The sequence below is a fragment of the Nannospalax galili genome, unplaced genomic scaffold (assembly GCF_000622305.1).
Source record: "Nannospalax galili isolate Female #2095 unplaced genomic scaffold, S.galili_v1.0 scaffold1387, whole genome shotgun sequence".
NCBI classification, from domain to species: Eukaryota; Metazoa; Chordata; class Mammalia; order Rodentia; family Spalacidae; genus Nannospalax; species Nannospalax galili.
The window spans coordinates 163018-185814 of NW_008355976.1; the positions used below are offsets into that span (position 1 = coordinate 163018).

The 22797-nt window shown below is 45.6% G+C and overlaps 1 protein-coding gene across 1 annotated transcript in view; it reads left to right on the plus strand.

The window, feature by feature from the left end:
- Positions 1–22797, plus strand: part of Clpb (ClpB homolog, mitochondrial AAA ATPase chaperonin) — a 153177-nt gene that overhangs the window by 66689 nt on the left and 63691 nt on the right. Inside the window, exon 5 of the mRNA XM_008854047.3 lies at positions 11949–12077. Within this exon, the coding sequence (XP_008852269.2) occupies positions 11949–12077 (129 nt within the window). The remainder of the gene's footprint in view (positions 1–11948; positions 12078–22797) is intronic.

The following is a 22797-nucleotide window of genomic DNA, read 5'->3' on the forward strand; positions in this document are numbered from 1 at the left end:
TGGACATCTGGGATTCGTTCACGATCTTCTGGGCTCCAGAGGGTTCTGGTAGCTCCACCTCTGATTCTGCTGTTCACAGCACACAGCTCATCTCGAAGACCCAGGCCAGCTCTATTCCACACCTGCCACTGCCCTTGGTGGTCATCTCATGGTCCTGGCATCTCCAAAAAGCTGGGGTCTCCACTGAAACTGAGGCTACACCTTCACCAATGGCCTCTTCTTGCCGCTTGGGGTGCAAAGCCTCAGATTATCTCCATGTCCCCTTCAATCCTGGGATCTTCACTGCAACTGAAGCTGCACTTTCACCTATGGCCTCTCCTGGCCCCTCAGAGTGCCAAGCTTCTGTTGCTCTGTGACCCCTTCACTCTTTCAACACCAGAACCATGCAGGAGACTCTTACACATCACCAAATCCTGCTTTCAGCTAGAGATGGAGGCTCAGGTTCCCTCTCAACCACAGCTTCTGTGTGCGGACCCTGAGGAAATACTTCACAGAAGATTTCACCAATTTGATTCTGGTCTCTTGTTACTTACAGCTGATTTTTCAGCCTCAGCTAACTAGCATCAATTGTCCCAGTAAAGCAAAGGTTTTACTTCAGGTTCTGGTCTCTTCTTAACCATAGCTGATTCTTCAGTCCCAGCTGACCAGAACCCACAGATTCTCAATTCAAAATCTCACACAAATAGCCCTAGTAGTCTCTGCTTCCCTTTGAAGCTTCACAAGCCAGGACTCCATTGTCCACAACTCCTTCAGCATAACTGTTCCAGGCTCCACAGCAACAAACTAAGCATTCAATGGCTTTACCAACCCAAAGTTCCAAACACTTCCACAATCCTCCCCAAAACACCAAAGTCAGGTCTGTCACAGCAGTGCCCCACTCTCTGGTACCAGTTTCTGTTTTAGTTCATTTCTCCATTGCTGTGACAAAACACTCTGACCAGTACCAACTTGAGGAGGAAATGGTTTACTCAGTTTACATCTCCCCAGTCACAGTTCATCAGGGAGCCCAAGGTAGGAACTCAGGGCAGGAACCTGGAAACAGGAGCTGGAGCACAGGCCATGGAGGAATGCTGTTTACTAGCTTGCTCCCCTGGCCCCTGGTCAGCTTGCTTTCTTATCCAACACAGGCTCACCTGCCCAGGGGTGACACTACCCACAGTGGGCTGGGCCATCCCATATCACTCAACAATCAAGAAGATGTCCCACAGACATGGCCACAGGCCAGTCCAATGGAGGTAATTCCTCAGTTGAGGCTCCTTCAACCCAGGTGTGTCAAGTTGACACTAAAGCTATCCAGCACACCCTGGAACTGGAATTTTGGATGGTGTTAGCTGCCATGTGGGTGCTGGGAACTGAACTTGACTCCTGCACTGAGCCATCTCTTCAGCCCCTAACTTTTTTTTTAAGATTTATTTTTATTTATGTGTATGTGGATACCTGTGTGCAGGTACCTGTGGAAGCCAGAAGAGGGTATCCGGTCCCCTGGAGGTTCTTGTGAGTTGTCCGGTATGGATGCTGGGAACCAAGCTCTGGTCCTCTGCAAAAGCAACAAGCATTTTTAACCACTGAGCCATCTCTCCAGCCCCTACCTTTGGCTTTTATGGATAATGTTTCTATAAATATTTGTGTGCAAGTTTTTATGTGGGCATTATGCTGTGCATTTTCTTGAGTATAGCTAGGAATAGAATTTCTAGGTCATATAGTAACTCTTAACCTTTTGGGGAAGTGTCAAACTGTTTCCCAAAGCAGACATACCATTGTACATTCCCACCATGGTGAGGGTTCTGGTTTTTCATCCTCACCAGCTCTTGTTCATTACAGCTATCATAGTAGATATGAAGTGGTAGCTCATCATGGTTTTGTTAGTTCAGTTTTGTTTTATTTTTTTTTTTTGTCTTCTGTTTGTTTGCTGTGGTTGGATTTTTCTTTCATTTTATCTTGTTTTTTGTTTGATTGGTTTGTTTTTAGAAGTTGGAGATGGTGAGGCAGAGTCTTGCTATGTAGCTCTAGGCTGTCCTAGAACTCACAATTCTCCTGCCTCTGCCTCCCAAGTGCTGGGATTGCAGGTGGGTGCCACCATATCATTGTGGTTTTGATTTTTATTTCCTTGATCAATAATGTTGAGCATCCTTTCATGTACTGCTTGGCCATTTATATGTCTGATTTGGAGAAATGTGTACTCAGACCCGTTGTTCATAATTGAATTGGATTTGCCATGGAGTCTTAGTGAAATTGGTGATACTGTCTGTCTTGCATACTAAAAAAACTGAATTGTAGAGATGTTAAGTGTTCTAACCAAACCACACAGTGGTACCTACTGAGGACTATATTAGCACACCAGGGTCTTCTGGAGGCCTGGGCCAGCAGAGAGCTGAGCACAGAAGGGAGGAGCAGAAAAATCTGCTTTGAGGAATTCACCAGAGCCAGGAGAGGCCTCTGGAAGTGAGCAGATATGTCTCAAGTTCTGGGACAGGGAAGGATGTGTTAACAGATTGATGTTTCCTCCATTACAAGTTTTTCCTGTGCCCCTTACTACTTGGCATAATCTCAAATCATAGCAACCCAATTAATATCCCCATTTTACCAATGAGAAATTTGAAGCTAGAGAAAATTAATTTCCAGAATCGCTGGGATTAGGATCCAAGGTCTCTTGTGTCATGACAATAAATTCTTTCTTTTCTTCAATACTCTGTAAAACAGGAATTTTTTTATATTATTTGTAGCTCCTGAGGGCAAAGTCCTCTACCTTCTTTGTCCAGCCCATGAAAAGCATGTAAAGTGTGGGATCCCTATAAAGACAAATAGGAGTGTGTGGTATGGAAGGACCTCCTTCCAACAAGGATTTGGTGGGGAGAGGTGGTGTGAGTCAGGTATTAGGTGAAATCTCACGCTAGGCTGTGGTTAACTGCCTTAACTTTGTATAGTGGAATTTGAGAGAGCATTCCTTGCCTTCCTGGACCAGAACCATTGGGTGTATTTGGTGTTCTTCACAAGAACCTCAGGGTGAGAAGAGCACCCTCAAGCCTGTCTAGGCTGGTGCTACTCACTGTGCTCCAAAGAGCTCTGCAAAAGGCTTTTCAAATATGCATTCCCTGCCCTGCCTGTTGACTGATTAAATGCCTGAGGAATGGCCCGGGAAGCCCCTCTTTTGACCTGTTACTATGTGATCCTGCCCCCCACTAAAGCTTGAGAACCACTGATGCAGAAAAGCTTTTCTGCTTTGAGGACAGGGGCCTTGGGATACACAAAGATTGAACCACATACCAAGTTAGTAAAAACTTCAAATGAGTCTTGAACTCAGTTCACTTGTCTTCTGGTCTATTGTTCTTGCTAATTCTATGTTGTTTAGTTCAGCAACAGAAGCTGTTCTGAATCTTTAGCTTTAATTATGCTAAGTCCAGAACCCTGGCCACGGTCAGGCACCGACCACTAGAACAGTCTCCTCTGCCTACTGCTGCCTCTATTGGCCAGGCTCACTAAAGAACTTTCAGATTTTATTTTCTTTTTATTTATTTTATGTGTTATGTGCATGCATGAGTATATGTCTGTGTACCATGCACCATGTGAGTGCACAAGGCAGAAGACGTTGTCAGATCCCTGGAACTAGAACCTTACAAGCCTAATGTGGTTGCTGGGAACTGAATTCAAGTTCTCTGGAAGAACCACAAGTGCTGTTAACTGCTGAGCCATCTCTTCATCCCCAACTTTCAACTTCTTGGACAGTCATAGAGTTTTTTCCCTCTTCCCTTCACAGATGTCATTTCCTGTGTGGAAATGGCCTTCTTTCCACCTGGCAAGCTCTCCCTTACCCTCAAGACACTTCTGGGAGATTCCTGCCCTAGCTACATTACATGTACCTGTCTCTGCTCCCATTAGACCTGTGGTCCATCACACAGCACTTGCTGCACTGTTGAGCTCAGGAATAGTGTGCCCATGGTTGGTGGATGGATGGGGGCTCCTATGAGCTCTGTGCTACATGAAATGCTGAAGCAATGCTATTTAGTATACAGAAAGTGTTGTGAGAGCTGGGTGTGATGGCACCAGCACTTGGAAGGCAGAGACAGGCAGGTCTCTGTGAGATCAAGGCCTGGTCTTTATAGCGAGTTCTAGGCCAGCTGGGGCTACAAGGAGATTCTGTTTCAAACAAGAGGGAGGGAGGAAAGGAGGAAGGGAGAGAAGGAAGGTGAGTTATGAGCTCGTTACTGTCATCCATGAGGGAACCCAGGGTCTAACTGGGGAGTTGGAAAGAAGAGAAAATTTTAGACCGAGAGAGTATTTCAGGTAGAGTTGCAAGACAATAATTAATTGCTAAATGACAACATGCAGTCAGCAGTATAGGCATTCTGGGCAGAGCTGGGAGTGAGGTCTTCCTGAAAGAGGAAGCCTTGAATTGGGTTTTAAAGAGTAGGTAGGATTTGGAGAGGGAAAAGGAGGTGAAGGGCTTCTCTCCCCCAGGGACGTCTCCTGTAGACCCAGCATAGGGCAGTAGAAGCATAATCTTCAGCACTCACTGAGCTTTAGGAAGCAGCCTACTGACCTGATGGCGGAGGGCTCTCTCATGCCATTGTGGGGACCTAGAAATGCTTGCCCCCCAAAACCCTGTTTCTTTCTAGCAGTATGAACCCCAAAGAAAATTAACTAGCATGCGCTCAGTGCTGAAACTCTCCATACTTTTCTGGTTTGAATAGTGGTAAGAAAAATGAAAATGGGGAAGTTGGGAGATCTGAGGACTCTCTAATGTGTTTCTACCCCACCACATTGTAGATAGACTCCTTAGAGTAGCCAGTGGGGGCAAATGCTCTGGATCCTACTGTCCTACTAATGATGCCCCAGCTATGCCCTTTACCTAAAGAAAACAGAGCTGTAGGTGGGAGAAGCTGAGATCCTAGAGGTGTCTTACCTAGACAGTTTTTTCTATTGAGACAGAATCTTGCTCTATAGTCCAGGTTAGCCTTGAATTCAGTATGTAGCTGAGGCTGACTTCAAACTCAGTCTGCTAGCCTCAGCTTCCTGAATGCTGGGATTACAGGTTTATGCCACTACAACTCAGTATCCCAAAGATTTGACGGTTACTTAGCTTGGTCCCTGAGCTTCAGTTTCTGCTTTTTGTTTTGTTTTGGTTTGGTTTTTGTTTGTTTGTTTGTCTTTTTGAGACAGGGTCTCCCTGTAGCCCCAGCTGGCCTGGAACTCACTATGTAGACCAGGCTGGCCTTGAACTCATAGAGATCTGCCTGCCTCTGCCTCCCGAGTGCTGGGATTAAAGACGTGAGCCGCTACGCCTGGCCTGAGCTTCAGTTATGTGAGGCTTGAGCCCATGGGCACTGACAGAAACTGGACGATATGGAAGACAGAGCAGAGGCCCAGGCAGGCTCGGGGTCTAGTTATGCTCCACCCCTAGCAGCAGTGAGAGATGGAAAGGCCTCTGTGTCCTTACCTGTGTCCATATCTCAGTGGAGACATGATACTGACCTCTCTGTCCTCCTGGGCTGTTTTGAGAGTGAGAGGATGATCATTTAAAGTTAGTCTGAGCTATAAAATGCTATACTGATGCAAAGTTTATTCTGTTTGTCTTACTAGTCGTTAGGGTTCCCTCTCAGGGAGATATGCCCAGGTCTTTGAAGGCAAGGCACTACACTCCTTTACATTTGCTAGATGGCACCAGTATCTGTGGTGGCCAGGAGAAGCCGAGCCTGAGGGAGAGACCCCTAGCCTGGTTTGCCATTCCTTGTACAGTTGAGCAGTAAATAAAAGCTCTTGTTCTTTGGAGACCCTCATCCTTCCTCTTAAACCATTCAAGATCTCCTCCAACATACTTAGCAATGAGAGGTGGGAGCCATGGCCAGTTCATACCCGTGGTACCCTAGCACCTACCTAAGGGAGAAAGCAGCATGAATAAAGGTTTATAGTCATATTTTTAAAAACCTTTTATCAAGTAGGGCATAATGGTACATGCCTGCACATCCCCTCACTCCCAAGGCTGAGGCAGGAGCACCTGGGCTGTCTACAAAGTGATACCTCAACCTGTATCAGATTTTATTCTTTAATGACTGTGCTGGATAGCTTTAGTGTCAACTTGGCACACGTGTGTTGAGGGAGCCGCAATTGGGGAATTGTCTCCATTGGGGCATCTTCTTGATTATTGAATGATATGGGAGGGCCCAGTCCACTGTGGGTGGTACCACCTCTGGGCAGGTGGGCCTATGTTGTTGTATAAGAAAGCAGGTTGAGCATGGGTCAGGAGAGCAAGCCAGTAAGCAGCGTTCCTTCATGGCCTGTGCTCTAGCTCTTGCCTCCAGATTCCTGCCCTGAGTTCCTACCTTGGGCTCCCTGATGAACTGTGACCCAGAAGATATAAGATAAACTCTTTCCTCCCCAAGTTGGTATTGGTCAGAGTATTTTGTCATAGCAATGAAGAAACAAACTAGAACAATGATATAATTACTTTATAAGTATTAATATTTCAGTACCATAAACACTACTCTGTATTCCTCAAATTATTGCTCATCATACCCATTTTATAGATAGAACATGGTACATGGCAGAGCTAAGATTCAGATTACATGACATCTTAACCTTAAGTATTTCTCATCATGGGAGGTTTGAACAGTGCTGGGAAGTGGTCAGAGCTCTGTGAAGGGTGTTAGGGATTCTTTTTGACCTCTGCTGACCCCGAGGCCCTGGTAAGGCTGGGGATCCTGCAGGTGTACATTTGGGCACAAACAGGTTGACCCTGGTATGGACCTAGGCATAGACTTCCTAATATCACAGGCAGACGTAGGAGGGGGACATATAGTACCTAGCACTCTTCTCAGAGGGGTGAGGATCCCCTGCAGAGACAGGAAAGGCTGCTAGGAGGGGAGGCAGGAGCCTGAACCTGCTGACCCTGTAGGCTGCAGACAGGTCAGAAGATGTCTTTGTTGAGGAGGGGATGGTTCACTGGCTGAGGGCCAGCTGTAAATGCTGGACCTTAGAAGACCACCTTGGTGGCCAGCTGGTAAGACAAGCTTGGGTGAGTCCTCTCAGCTTCCGTGGGTTTGCAGTCTTCCTCAGAGAGGGTGTGGTGAGAGTGTGCTGCTCCTCTCTGCTGCCCACTTCCCACATTCAGCCACCTTTTGTGGCCTGAGAAGAGCATGCGCTCTCATGAGCAGGGTCTTCCACAGTTTAGAAGTTGAAGGTGGGGCTGTAACACCGGACACTGGAGAAAGAGCTTCATGCTGAGTGCAGAGCCATCCTTGCTGACTCAGAGGTTCTAGCCCTGCCACTGAGAGTGTCACACTTCAGGACATTGGAGTCCCCCTGTGAAACAGGAGCATAAAGGTACACCTCACCAGGCTGTTCTGAAATTTAAAAAGGAAATGAAATGCTTACAGATTGTCAAGCACTGCTCAGTTCTAAAGTGCTCTCTAGAGTGCTGGCATCACGGGGTGCTAGCAAGGTTTGATGAAGTGAAACCATCAAGCCAGAACCTGCTGAATGACGCCAAATGAAACAGGTGGTCTTACCTCACACCTACTTTGTCCCTCTCCTATGTCTTTCTGAGGGGGAAAGTGTATGTAGAATCCCCAAGTGGAAGCCTCTTATTTTCAACAGAGAATGTGATTTTAGAAGCCCAAGACCATACAAAAATGTTAACAGCTGACACTTCTGAGCGCTGGCATATGCTAGACACTGTATGTACCACATCCCTTTTCTCACAGTGACAAATCTTATAATATCCCATAAGAGGTTATTCGTATTTATCTCCATTTACTGACAGAGAAATTTGGTACAGAGAGGTCAAGTAAATTTTGCAAGATTACACAATAAGTTCAGAACTGGGATTCAAACACATGTGGCCCAACTCTAGAGCCTGTCTATTCATCAGCCATTCTCTGCTGCCTCCACGAAATACTTATTGACTGATAATATTCTTGTTATTCCACAAAGATCATATTAGGACCTTGTTTGAGATGATATGTTGAATATGCCTATCCAAAATGCTTGGTACCAGAAGGATTTCAGATTTGGAAGTTTGTTTGGATTTTGGAATATTTACATAGCTTTTCCTGCTTGACCATCCCTAATCCAAAAATATGTACTCCAAATGCTCCAAAATCATGAACTTTCTCCTTGTTTTTGACACAAGACCTTAACTCTGTAGCCTGGCTAGCCTCCAATTTATAATCCTCCTGCCTCAGCTTCCCGTGTGTCACCAGACCCAGCCCAAATCAGGAAGATATAAATATTCAAACAGTTTTGGATTTCAGGGAACCTTAGATTTCTGGTTTTCGTATACCTGGCACTCGGTTTATATTTGTTTGTTGATTCAACTATTTGTCAAACTTTTATTGGTGGGCACTGTGCTATGAAGAAGGCTGTCACACTGCCTGCCCTCACTGGTCTTTGGTGTAGTGGAGAAACAAAGTCGCCAAAGCAGGTGGTCACAATAGAATGTAACATTGTAATTGGGAGATAGATGAAAGAGGTGCTGGATGGGAGCTTTCAGGAGCAATACCACCTCAAACTTAGAATCGCTGGAGAAAGTAACCTCTGTTAGAAACCCATGAACGAATTAGAGTTAGATAAGTAAAGAGACTACAGGGAGACAAAACAAAAAAGCTCCGAGATGAGAAAGCATTAGCAAGGGGTAGCAAGAGGTGAGACCTTGGAGGTGACCAGGATATTTCATGGGCATTGCTTGTTAGCTGGCCAGCAGCTCTGGTCCTCTGCTGATATTTGAACTGAAGTAGCCCCTGCAGTGCTCCTTGGGATCATGTGCTTCTGATGGTAAGCACCCTGTGTTAGCCCTGTCACTTGTGGCACTTGTGGAAATGTGTTAGTGGTCTGATTCTTGCATTAGACGGTTAACTTCTTCAAGTCCAAAACTGCCTTATTCATATTATAGCTACAGAAGCCACCACCATACACCGCTGCTCATTATACTTGTTTGTTGAATGAATGATGGGTTTTCTTTGTAAAATGGATTACACCCTTCTTGCTTTCTTGAGCCAACTATCACTTTTCCTCAGGTTTATCATTATATCCAGCAGTTAATGTCCTATGTGGCAGTTCAGAGATGCCCTCAGGGCCTTTTGAGGTGCTGTGCTCTGAATCCTTTTTCAGCTTTTCACTGTCCTGTTCTTTTCCCTCCTTGCCTGGCCAGTGCTTGATTGTAATCAATCTGGTTGACTCTGAAGTGTCCTCCCCCGCCTGTTTCCTTCTCCTTATCTGTACCAGGCTAGAAACAAGATCCCCTGGCATGATTTGATAACTAAGAGTGAGTAACTAGCATGATTTGTGACTAAGAGTGTGACATCTCTGCTTGAGGTCCTAAAGGGCTCTTATGGGGAAAGTGTGGATGCCGTTCCACTTGGGCCTTGAACATTAGCTGTTCAGAGGCTTTCTTACTTCCTGTTCTTGCTGCCCCAAGGAAGGTCACCCATATATAAATCTGTTGGGGTTGGGGGTAAGAGGTCAGCAGCATGGCCAGACCATCTGGAAGAGAGGAGCTGATTGACCGTTGAGAGCTAGCCTCCACTCTGGCTCTACCAGCTTCATTTTGGCCAAACATTTGAAAGTGTTTCCATGCAAGCTAGCTTACCAGAGCGGCAGCTCTACACCTCAGGCTGTCATCTATAAGGCAAAGCTCCACAGAATGCCTTGTACCTTTGCCTGAGCAGGAAAGGAAGTATGAGCAGGAACCAAGGCTGGGCCACAACATCCAGGCTCTGCTTCTTTCTCCATGCCCTGATTCCTTCATTTGCAAAATGAGGGAAGAACTGTAGGGTTCACACAGTAGACCTGGGTTCTGAGTCTCACCGCGGCTGATTCTGACCTTGAACTCCTGGGCTCAAGCAATCCTCTTACCTCAGCCTCCCAAGTAGCTGGGACTATAGACAGGGGCTACCATACCTAGCTTCTCACACAAACACTTATTAGTCAGGTAACCTCTGAGCTTCAATTTCTTCATCCGTAAAATAGGAATAATAATATCCACTATGTTAAGTAGTTGTAAGAATTAAATAAACAAAATGGATTACTGTTAGGAAAAGGCAGGAACAATCTTCCAGCTTTTAGAATGTTATTTAGATCAGCTCTTCAGTACTGCAGGAGGGGGCACACAGGTCATTCTGAATGCACACGGAAAAAAATGACTTACAACTTGCCTGATGGTTTTGACTACCTAGGCAAGGTCACCCTTTTATTTCATGAGAGGCCAGAGGAGCCTTCCCTTTGCCTGCCTAGTGCCTCAGGGTAGGAGAGAAGTGGCACAGGAGGCAGGACCCAGATTCTGCCCCCAACAAACTCAGCTCAGGAGGAAGCATAAAGACAGTTAGCTACCCAGGTAGTTTCCACATGAGAGGGACAGAAACCTCATCACCCAAGCAGGCTAGAAAATGCCATGTGGGGTCTTGCCTCCCAAGGGAGTCCCAGAGGTGATAGAATCTTCTAGTTTATTATGTAGTCTGGAAATATCTGGATAATTGCATGAGCTAGGACCAGTCTGGTGAGCCAGTATGTGTGGCCACCAACCCAGATACCTTAAAAAGTGATGAACAATTTTGGGTTATTTTGTATCAAATGAGAAAGAATCATCAATATTAGCACTAGAGTAAGCCTAGGAGTTTATGGGATTTTGTCCACATGAAATATCTGTCCTTACCTTCCAAAGACATTTATAGATATTTATTAAGGGTAAAAAAAAAAGCAGATTACAAGGGCTGGGATGGAGCTCAGCCATACAGCGTACGTGCCTGTCATGCACAAGGCTCTGGGTTCAATACCTAGCACTGCAAAAAAAGACAGCAAATTATAAGACTGCAAATACAATACATTCCAGTTTTGTAGGAAGCACAAGCAGATGTGTACAGCATGACATCTAGAAGGACATACATGTTAAATGTACCTCTCAAGTTGCTGCTGTACTCCCTTTTCTTCTTTGAACTTTTCTATAATTTCAAATTTTTCCTTGCTTGGAAGGGTTTTAATACTTTTAATTACTGAATTGTAAAGAGAGCACAGAGGTGTGTGGCTCCTCACACAGAACACCCTCTTGCCCTCTGGTCCTCCCCCTCTCTCTCCTACTCATGCCCCTTCCTTCCCACCTGGACAACTGCTCCTCATCTTTCAGATGCCCATCTTCTGGAACCTGTTCATGTTCAAGCTGAGCCCCACTGTCCTCTGGCTTTCTGTGCCATCCCATTGTATCTCAAACAATGTTCTAAGCATCTTTTTATTTGCCTCTCCTAGCAGATTAGGTCAGGGGCCATACTGATTCATTTCATGTCCCCAAAATGAATCCTGGATGTCAAGAAACATTTTAGGAACTAACTGGATTATTTTACCCCTCTTGCCCAGCACAGATTGCCAAGCACACCGTGTAGGCACTACGTAATGTTTAGAAGTACAGAGATAAGCTAAAATGTCAGGAGAGCTGGGCTTAGGGGTATGCTGGTAACCCTAGCACTCCAGTAGCTGAGGCAGAAGTACCATTGTGAATTTGAGGCCAGCCTGAGGTAAACAGGGAGACCTTACCTCAAAAAAAAAAAATTAAAAAGTCACCAGGCATGGTAGCATAAGCCTTTAACTGAAGTACTCAGGAGACAGAGGCAGGAGGATTTCCTTGGATTCAAGGCCAGCCTGGTCTACATAGCAAATTCTTGCCCAGCCAAGGCTGCATAGTAACACCCTTTCTGTAAATAATTTAAGTAATTCATTAAAATAATCTAAAAATTGAAAAGTCAAAAGAAAGCAGATACAGCTGGACATAGTGACGCACATCTGGAATCTCAGCACATGGGAAGCAGACAGGATCACCAAAAGTTCAAGGCCAGCCTGGGCTATATATAGCCAGACTATCTCAAAAGATGGAAGAGCAAAGTTGGGAATAGGGGGAGACAGAGCATGCTCAGATGAAATTGGTGACTTTCAAATTTGTTGCTAATGGAGAGTTTTTGTTGTTCCTTCAGTCCTAGTCACCAGAGAGGATGACTTTAACAACCGACTGAACAGCCGAGCTAGTTTCAAAGGCTGCACAGCCCTACATTATGCTGTCCTGGCTGATGACTACCACACTGTCAAGGAGCTGCTGGATGGAGGTGAGAGCCGGGGAGAGCGGGGTGGGCTCAGCTGGCAGGGAAGAGTGTTCTAGGCACTTCTAGCACTCTTCTACTCTCCTTGAGCCAGAAGTGCTTCAAGTGGCTGTTCTAAGATGACAGCTGGCATGTGTTGTGTTCTTTGCATCTGGGAGAGCAAGAGAGCAAGGGGAGGAGAGCTACACCAGGCCATGCCTGTCCGTTTGTAACCTGTGCATTTTTTCTTTTTTTTTAATTTGTTTTTATTGAATTTTTTGCGTATTTCATACAGAACATCTCAAACAATCTTAATCATCTTTATACCCCATTGGCACCCTCCCATAGCTTCCCTACTGGAGACAACATACTTGGTCATCCCTGTTAAGGCCCACTGTGTCGTCAGTGTCCCCAGTTGTTCCCCAGTGCAAGACCATCCACTGAGGTCTAGTCAGCCTATCTAGAGTCTCTTGTTTTGGGAAGATCAGCTCTTCTTCACGTAGCAGTGATCAGTTGCCAGTATTTCTTCAGATAAGATTGGGGTCTGCTGTTCATTTTCCTAGCTCTATGCTGGGTTTTTGTCTGAGTTTGCATGGGACTTGTGTATGCTGACACCATTGCCATAGAATCATATGTGCAGGTTCCCAGGAGCTTGTAGGACTCTGTTTCCGTAGGTCATGCGCCTCATCCCTGGCTCTTACAATCTTTCTGTCCACTCCTCCTCCATGGTCCCTGAGCCTTGGGTGAGTGAAGTTTAATAAAGGGGTCCTGTCTGAGGACCAGCATTCAGCAGACTCTTGATCTCTATGCTTTGGCCATTTGTGACCTTTTATGTTCCTGGCCCTCTGCTGCATGAGGGAGCTTCATTATTGAGAACTGAGGGATTCATTAGTGTCCTCTTCTTTGTCCCTGTTCTGTGTTCCATGAGCCTTGGGTGTAGTGGTTGCATTGTACATGTCCCTTAGGCCTGGGCAATTCATAGACAATGTCTGTGTGTGACCAGTTGTGGTACTTGGTAATAGTCTCTCTGACTGGTGCAAAATGAGCCTCTTTGATGAGTGGTGACTGGGATATTTGTCTGTAAATATAAGGATACATATTTGGCACATAGTAAGAAATCACATTAGTCTAGTGATGTGACAATCTTCAGGTTTTCTCTAAGATCTATGACCTCTCCAGCCATTTTTATTTGGTTATGTTTACAGTACTACACTTGAGTTTCCTCCCACTGAGTAGTAGTAGTCTTTTAGTCCAATTAGGTAGTTGTTGATTACCCCCAAGATAAAAATACCACTGTTGCACGAATGATATATGCTATGCTGGTCAATGATGTGGTTATTTGGTCTTGAAGCTGGTGTTGGATCATCCATTGATGTTTTCCTTTAGCACCTTCATAGCGCTCTCCAAAGCTATGAGAGCTGCCTTCAGGGGAAGTGGTTTGAGGTCAGTTGCAGCCCTATTGCTCCAAATCTTGAGTCTAAAGTATGTTCTGTCTTTGGCAGTAGGATCTTACCTTCAAGTTATGGGAGGCCATCAAGAGTGGTGGCAATAACCTGAGTAATTTTAGGAGTCTCTTGGACCACCCTGGCCAACAACTGAAAGGAAGTTTATCTCCTATCTGGCATTGTTTCTTGTTATGTAGCCTTTAGCTATACATGTGGATTTAGGTAGAGGTAATATATGTGTAATTTGTCAGTAGGTTGTTGGACTAATATGGTTCTCTCTGGTTTTTTAAAACCAGCCAGGCATTAAAGTGTCCCCATTTTCCCCATTTCTCCCTTGATAACACCCATCTCCTATGGTCCCACCTCTCTTGAGCTCCTTTTTTTGCATTATCCCCAAGGTTCCTTATATAACCTTCCCTCCCTCCTCCCATTTAAATAACCCCATTTTTATCCATATCTCCCTTATTAACACCTGTTTCCTACTGTTCTTCTCTCTCAGGTTCTTTCTTTCCCTTTACCTCTGTGTATCATTCCATTTTCCTGGCTTCTGTGGTTACATCAGGATATATACTCACATAAAAGTTTTGGTGTTAAGATCCACAAATGAGAGAGAACATATATCACTTCTCTTTCTTTTCATTTTTCTGGTTCCTGTAATTATGTCTGGATACATACTCACTTATAAGGATTTGGTGCTAGGATCCACATATGAGGGAGAACATACGTCGTTTGTTTTTCTGAGTCTGTGTTACTTCACTTAGTATAACAGTTCCTAGTTCCATCCATTTACTTGCAAATTTCATGATTTCATCTTTCTTTACTGCTGAGTAGAACTGAATAGAAACATACCACATTTTCATTAACCACTCATTAGTTGAGGGACACTTTTGTTGCTTCCATCTCCACAATAGCTAAGACCAATGAGTTTTCTTGATTGTTGCTCTTACCCCTGTGACCAGAGCAGGGCCAGGGGGAGCAAGGGAAGTCTGATCAGACCTAGTAACCATGTAACAGAAGTACTGTCCTAGCTCCCAGCCCCACTACCATCTCACTTAGGCCTTCCAATTACTCTAAGCCATTCATTGTTGCTGTCATCAGATTGTTTGGTTTTGTTTGTTGTGTTTAAGTACATCTATAATTGGATCACTCAAGTGGCAGGGGCAGGATTACAAGTTTGAGGCCAGCCTTGGCCTTCATAGTGAGTTCCAGGCCATAGGCTACATGATGAGACTCCATCTTTTAAAAAGAGGAACAACAAAATGGGGGCAAAAAAAGGCCTTCTCCCTCACCTGACTCAGCTCCTTGGCCTTTCAAACCATGCTGGCTTCGTAAGTATCCCCAGTACTTAGCATGGCTCTTGGCCCATAGTAAGTGTTCCATAAATACTTGGTGAATGATGAATACCCTCCCTTTCAAGAAAAAGTATGGGTTTCATTACAGTGACATTATGTGCCAAACTCGGACTGGGCTAGTCCTGTCCAAGTCTCATAGAGTTAGCTGCCAGACACCTTCAGGTCCTTCTCCAGGGTTTATTCTCCTTGGTAACTCAGACCTGGAAGGTTCCTTCAACTCCCGTTGGACCACTCAGATGATTCTCTTCCCTCACTGCAGAAATCTTTCCAGGGTTAGTGGCTATTCCTTTGGGTTCTGTCAGGGACTGAGGGATCCTGCTTCTTCCCTAGGTAGTCAGTTCTCCTTTTACTTCAACAGTGACTGTTGGAAACATTATAACTTCTATCGACTACCTGTTGTTTGCCACCCAATTAATCACTTTTTCAAAATCCAGCCTTCATGGAAAGTTCTTTCTGACCCAGGCATGCCAGGCCCAACATCCCTGATCATCTTCCAATCCATGTGATATCCTTGGCCTGGGGAAACTTCCCAGGAACACCAACCCTGCTACATCCTGTCAGCCACAGGCCCATTGGTTTCATACCCAGGTCTGGCCTCTACCCCCAACCTTCAAGGGACCTGCCCCAAACATAGGTTGGTCTGGAACACATTAACTGTGAAGGACAGGGCTGCTCTGGGGTACTGTACCTGGGATGATTGATACTTCTGGAGTGAGGACTCACTGCTCTCAGAAGCAGGGGCTTAGAAAATCCTCAAGCAGGCTGATTTTTTTTTTTATGCTGTCCTTTAGAAAGCTCTCCACCAAGACTACGGTAGCTAAGAATCAGAGCATGCACCATGGGGTTTTTCTCTGCTGTGCCTTAAAATCAATATTCCCAGTCATTGTCTCCTGGTTCATATCCCTGCATCCCCCAACCACCAAACGGATAGAGTTCACTCTACAAGGAGCCCTCCACACTCCCTTTCCAGATCGAACACCTTTGAAATGAAGAGGCGAGGGCCTTTTATGAGGCTCCCTCCACCCTCACCCCCCAGGCCAAGGCTGGCCCTTTGAGCCGTTCCAGGGGCATGCTTCCTGCCTGGTGACTTGGAACAGATGCCCTGAGCCCCCACCTTTGCATTTCTCCCACCTGCCTTTTTAGTCAGCATCCATTTATACCCCCTGCCCCAGCTTCCCAGCCTCCAGGGCCAAAACCATTAGCCCACTTGTTTCTCTCTCCCAGGCCTAAACAAGTCGCTGTCACTCAGGGCCTGCAGGCCTGCCATCTTCTGACCTCCCTCCCCTCCTTGACCTCCCTTGGTCTGCCAGTGTGTGTGACCAGCCAACCGAGAGTCAGGATCCTGCTCCCTTGTCCTAGGGGCTGTTGCCTGTAACATTTCCAAAGTCTTTTGACCTCAGCTGACCTTTTCCAAAGGGTCTGCTTTCCTGCCCATCAACTTTTTCATCTTGCCCTGGCCACCAGCTTTGCTGCAGCAACTTGGAGGGAGGATCTCTCTATAAGACCCAAGGCAGGCTTAGGGTGCAGCAATGATAGTATAGTGGTAAGCATAGCTGCCTTCTAAGGCAGGCCTAGGCATAAAGGCCAGTCTGTGCTCATAGGGACCAGAGGGATTTAGGTTCCTGGATCTAAGAAGGTTGGAGCTAGAGGGAACAGCCACTCTTGCTCTCTAACAAGAAGTCCTTATCTGAGCTGTGAAGCAGCATCAAGCTGATGATGTGAAGACCCTCCAGCCTGTAGGAGGCAGAATGGAGTAGTAGAAAAGGCACCCTGGCTTTAGAGTGAGCAACCCAGGTTGGAATCCCAGCTTCTCCTGTACTAGCTGGATTACCTTGGACAGGTTACCTTAGCTCTCTCAACCTTGGCTTTCTTTTTTTTTTTTTCTTTTTTGACTTTCTTATTTTTATATTATGTGTATGAGTATTGGCTACATGTGTATAAGTGCACTCATGTCATGCAATGCCCATGGAGGACAGAAGAGGGTGTTGGCACCCCGGAACTGAGTTGCAAACAGTTGCTAGCCACTATGTGGGTGCTGAGATTTGAACGTGGGTCTTCTGCAAGAGCAGCCAGTACTTTTAACCACTGACCCATCTCTCCAGTCCCAGCCTTGGTTTTCTTATCTGTAAGAGGGCTGGAGCAGGTGTAGGTGTCAAAACCCCCAGCACACACATGGAAGATGCTCCATAACAAGTAGTTATTGGAGTATATTCGTTGTGCATAGTAATGGATTTCATAAAGGTATTTTCCTATAAGTATGCCATATGTTTTGATTATATTCCCCCATCCCTTCCTCCCGCTTCCACCCCGCTAGTCCCTCTCATCCCCCAGGCAGCTTCACTGCTACTTTGATGACATATATGCATAAATGATTTTATGTATCTATGTAAAATCTTGGATCCATAACTGAAAGATAAGCATCACATGTTTTTCCTAACTTGTAGTTATTATAACATCAGAAATCACACTCTAATCCTGGCAGCTGTGGCCCCATTCCTCTTAACTGCCGACAACATCCCCACCCTGCTTAAAGTGTTGTCCTGTTTCCTCACTTCTCGCCAGCATACTGGCATCTTCAAGGCCTTCCTCTCCCTGAGCCTCTCCTGTTTGTCTTGCTCTGGTCCTTCCTCCTCTGAACTTAGACAGCATTAGACCAGAGCTTGCCACAGATTGCTCAAGTTTGCTCTTTCAACTTCAGGAGATCCCGTAACTATGGAAAGAGCATAAGCTGTGGAGACAGACAGGCAGACCTGGTTTTAAATCACAGCTCAGTCTTGTCACACGGGGCAAACAATTTGCCACCTTAGAGATCATGGTATCTCAGGACATCTTAAGGATCAGGAAGACTGTTCCTGACTCTGAGACTGTCACACTGTCAGAAGAGACAGATGTATAAACAGGCTGTGCTGGTGGAGTAGGTGTTCTGACAGGAGGCTGAATAAGGGCTCCAGTGACGTGAAGGAGTAAACCTTCTCACTGGTATGCAAGGAGGCAGAGCAAGTTACAAGAAAGCTCCTAGAGCAGTGGTTTATGAGGAAGAGCTGTGAGCAAGCAGTTTCCAGAAGGTTTTGAATTAACTAGTGTCAGTTTTCTACTACCACCTGTGGTAAATATACCTACCCTGGATTTCCCCATCCGTGGTGCTGCTGCCTCTGTGTGCTGTTGGATTAAAGCAGAAGGCTCTTGCACTTGACTGCAAGTATAAGCAGAGGTAGAGGAAGAGTGTGGGCAGGAGGAGTGCCAAAGAGGAATGAGAGGGAAACTGCCTCATTCCAAGTATGTCTGTTACTTTGCATCGGCACTGTTTCCTGTCAGGAATGTGCTCCCATGGGCAAATCCGTCTTTGTAAAGTATACCTCTAATTGTGGTGGCCTTTATTGACTAGGGTTCCTTTAGAAATGAGTCCTAAAGCTCTAAGGCATCCATAGTATCAAGGAACGTCTTTCAGGCATCTAAAATGATACAAGATAAATGCTACTCTTGGGATAGTTGATAAAATCATTAATCATGGCTTTGGTTTTTGAGACAGGGTCTCACTGTATGTAACCCTGGCCAAACTGGAACTCATGATCGTCTGTCTCAGCCTCTTGAGTGTGAGTGTTGGGATTGTAGCATGTGCCACACTCAGCTCCTCATTTTCTGAATGTGGTTCAAAGCAGAAACACCAATTGAAAACAGGTGCAAAGAGCAAGACTGACTATTGATGTGAGGATTGGCACAAGCTCTGCCACTTAATAGCCATGACTCTGGGTGAAGGACTGACCACTCGGGTGTTTGTTCCACATCTGTAAATGGGGGTGATGCCACCTAACCTGAGGCTTCCTAAGTACTGTGACATGGAGGTTCTATGTTTGATCTCCTGTGTAGTATCTGCTATCTATTTCAAAACACTCCAACTCACTTTCTAATTTTTTTTTTTAATTTTATGTGTAGGAGTGTATTGCCTACCTTTATGTAAGTATACCCATGTCATGCAATGCCCACAAAGGACAGAAGAAGGTATTGGATCCCCTAGAACTGGAGTTACAACAGATGATTGTTAGCTGCCATGTGGGATATGAACCTGAGTCTTCTGCAAGAGCAGCCAGTGCTCTTAACCACCAAACTATTTCTCCAGCCCCCGACTCACTTTTTTTTAATTTGTTTTTATTAAATTTTGTTGTATTTCATATAGAATATCTCAAACAATCTGAATCATCTTTATAGCCCTGTCCCCACCAGACCCCTCCCATACCGCCCCCAACCTGACTCACTTTTTTAAAAAGCATCCCAGGCTGGGTGTGGTAGCACCCACCTTTAATCCCAGCACTGGATCTCTGTAGTTTGAGGACAGCCTGATCTACATAGTGAGTTCCAAGTCAGTCAGGACTGCATAGTGAGACCCTGTCTGAAAAAGAAAATCCTGGGGCTGGAGAAATGGCTCAGCGGTTAGGAGCACTGACTGCTCTTGTAGAGGACCCGGGTTCAATTCCCAGCACCCACATGGTGGCTATGAACTGTCCTTAACTCTAGTTCCAGGGGAATCCGAAGCCTTCTTCTGACCTCCGCGCATTGCATGACACAGGTACACTCACATACATGCAGGCAATACACTCATACACATAAAATAAAAATTTAAATATATATAGAAAGAAAGAAGGAAAGAAAGAAAGAAAGAAAGAAAGAAAGAAAGAAAGAAAGAAAGAAAGAAAGAAAGAAAGAGAAAATCCTTTCCATTGTGTTTGTGTCCATGGCACCCATGTGGAGGTTGCCCCACCTTCTCTCCACCATGTAGGACTCAGGGATCAAACTCAAGGTGTCAGACTTAGCAACAGGTGCCTCCCCATCCCCCAACCACCTTGCCAGCCCCCGCCTACCTTTAAGCTGCTTGCCCTCTTCCTAGTGCTACTTCCTTTTCAGTCATTTGTGCTCCTTGCCTGAGAAACCCACTCCTCAGGAGCCTCTGTTAGCCTCTCCTTCCTACTTTCAGGGATCCTCTTTGACCTCTCTGAGAGCCCAGCTAAATTGTCAGTGTTTAACCAGCCAGCATCAATGGAGTCCTTAAATTCTCCTCCAGCCCGCCTGAGGCACAGAGCCTTTCCAGGGCTGCTGTCCTTCCTAAAGCAGCCTGTTAGCAAAACTCTCTGCTTCCTGTTCCACTTCACTGTCCATCTGCCTACACTGGCAGATGTTGAGCAGTCCAAGTTCTTTGCCTCAGGCTGTCTGTCCTCCATTGAAACTTCACACACAGCAGTACAGAGAATGGGAGTGAGCATTGGACTGGGTGTCAGGAGTTCTGACTCTGCCACTACCAAATTCTCCTTCAGGCAAATCCTTTCTCCTCCATAAACTAGAGCTGCTAGGAAAGCTGATCTCAAGGGCCCCTCCCAGCCCCTGCTTCCTGAGTAACCCCAGCAAGTCTATCCGTTTCTCACTTGCTCTATTAGTCAGACTTCATTGCTATGACAAAATACCCAATATACGCAGATTAAAGGAAGAAGGATTCATTTTGCTCACAGTTTCAGAGATTTCAGTCCTTCATGGTGGAGAAAGTGTGGCAGAGCTGCCCTCATCATCCTATCCATGAAGTAGAGAGAGGAGAGAGAAACCACGCAAGCTGGCTTCCTCTTTTCTCCCCCTTTTCCTCCCAGGCATCTGTAATGGTGCTACCCACATTAGTGATAAGTCTCCCCGCCCTTCTTAGCCAATCCTCCCTGGAAACTTGCTCTTGGGCACATCCACAGGTATGCTTTAACAATCTCTAGGTATTTCTTGGCCTAATCAAGGGGACAGTGGTGATTAACCACCATACTTCCTGAGTTTCTCCTGTCATAGATCCCACCCTAGGCACCAGAGAAATAAATATGATCCAAACATGGACTTTGCTCTTGAGAAAACCAGGCATTTCTCAAAGAATCTGGTGTGGCAGTAGAGGTCTACAGAATGTGCGGCGGGATCACAGAAGACTAGCTGTTTGTGTTGGAACATACCTGTCATCCCAAGGAAGCAGGAAGGATGGGGAGTTTGAGGCTAGCCTGGGTTCAATGAGACCTGTCTCAAAAAAAAAGTCATGGTGAGATGCACCTATAATCCTAGCACAGTAGGATTATAAATTAGAGGCTAGAACTTACATAGTAAGTTCAAAGGCAGTCTGGGCCACACACCTCAAAAAACAACACCCCCCCACACCCTGCAAAAAAATCCTTTCTAAATCTTCAACTGAGCGCAAGTAGTTTAGAAGAGCTAGGATTCTGAGGTGTCTATGGAAGAGTAAGAATGGAAACCAAGATCTAGTTAAGAAACGTTTGTGATGCCGAGCGTAGTGGTGCACACCTTTGATCCCAGGGGAGGCAGAGGCAGCGGATCTCTATGAGCTCAAAGCCATCCTGGTCTACATTGTGAGTTCCAGGTCAGCTGGAGTTATAGGGAGACCCTGTCTCAGAAAGACACAAAAAACAAGGAGAGAGAAAGAAAGGTTTGTGATATACACCATGCTAAGGAAATTGGGCTTTTCCTCCAGTGGCAAACCATTACAACTTAGAGGAGTAACAGGGAAGGCTGCATGGGGTTTTGTTGTTGTTATTGTTTGAGTTTTTTTGTTTTTCTTTTGTGTTTGTTTGTTTGATCTTTTTGAGACAGGGTCTCCCTGTAGCCACATCCAGCCTGGAACTCACTATGTAGACCAGGCTGGCTTGAACGTGCTATGTAGCAGAGGGTGACCTTGAACTTCTGATCTTCTTGGAAGTGTCTAAAATGTTTATCACAGCTTAATGGGTGAATAAGTTATAGAATGCTCACACACCAGAATGACTTACAGCAGTGCTTTGTCAACATAGGTGGGTCTCACAAGCCATCTGTTCAAGTCACACCTTGTAACTATATTCCTGTGCTTAAAGTTCAAAATAGAGAAAACTAATCAGTGGTGTGAGATGCCAGGACAGTGGCTAGTCTCAAAGACAATAGTGAGTGGCTGACAGAGGATACAAAGGGGCTTCGGGGTGCTGTGTGGTCTAGTTAAGTAACAACCCCACCTTGAGAATCCATTGAACTGTGGTCTGTCCTCCCTGTTTTGGATTCCCTGGTCCAGGGTTCCCCTTGCTGCTTTCTCCCTTTGTAGTCTCCTGACACTTGCTAACTCTAGCCAACCCCAGCTTTCTCTTTAATTCCTGTCTCTACCTGAAGGGCTGAACTACCAAAGAAGAACCACCTAATCATACTAACTGCACTCGCTCCACATGTATGACCATAAATGTCACACCATACTGCCAACCCACCCCACTGCATTTCATGAGCAAATCACCACATCTTTATACCTTTTGCTCACTCCTCAAATCCCCAGGCCCCGTCCCTTACCAACTCCCAAGCTGTTCTCATCTCATAGTTCATAAAGAAAATAGACTAAAGTCAGAAGGGGAACTGCCCTGCCCACCATCACTCCACCACCCTGCCTGCACTCTGCCTTTCCCTGTATGCCTCCTACCTCCCATCTAAATCGGAAGTTCCTACATCCAGCCTGTGCTCGGCTCCAGCTCCTCCCTCCTAGACTTTGCTACTCTACTCACACCTTCCTCGCTGCATTACCTTTCTCTCTCCCTGGGTATTTGTTCTCATGAGTGTAAAAATGTACCTCGAATCTCAAACATCACAAAACCAACCCAGCCCCAAATCTCCCTTGGCTCCACATCCACCTCCCTCTCTGCATCTCTCAATGGCTAAACTTCTGGAAGGATGATTGTCGTCCCTCACCCACTTCCTCAGCTTCTTTCCTGAACCTCATTAGCAGCAGCTGCATAAATGTTGCTTAAATGGTACCATTATCACCTGGGTTTTCAGACCCCAAATCTGTTATCCTTGAGTTCTTTCCTCTTCCAATCCATATCTAGTCCTTCACTAAGTCCTGTCACTTGTCCCTCTACAGTATATCTTGAATACTCCCCATTTGTGCCATTTGTGTTCTATAACTCTTGTTGA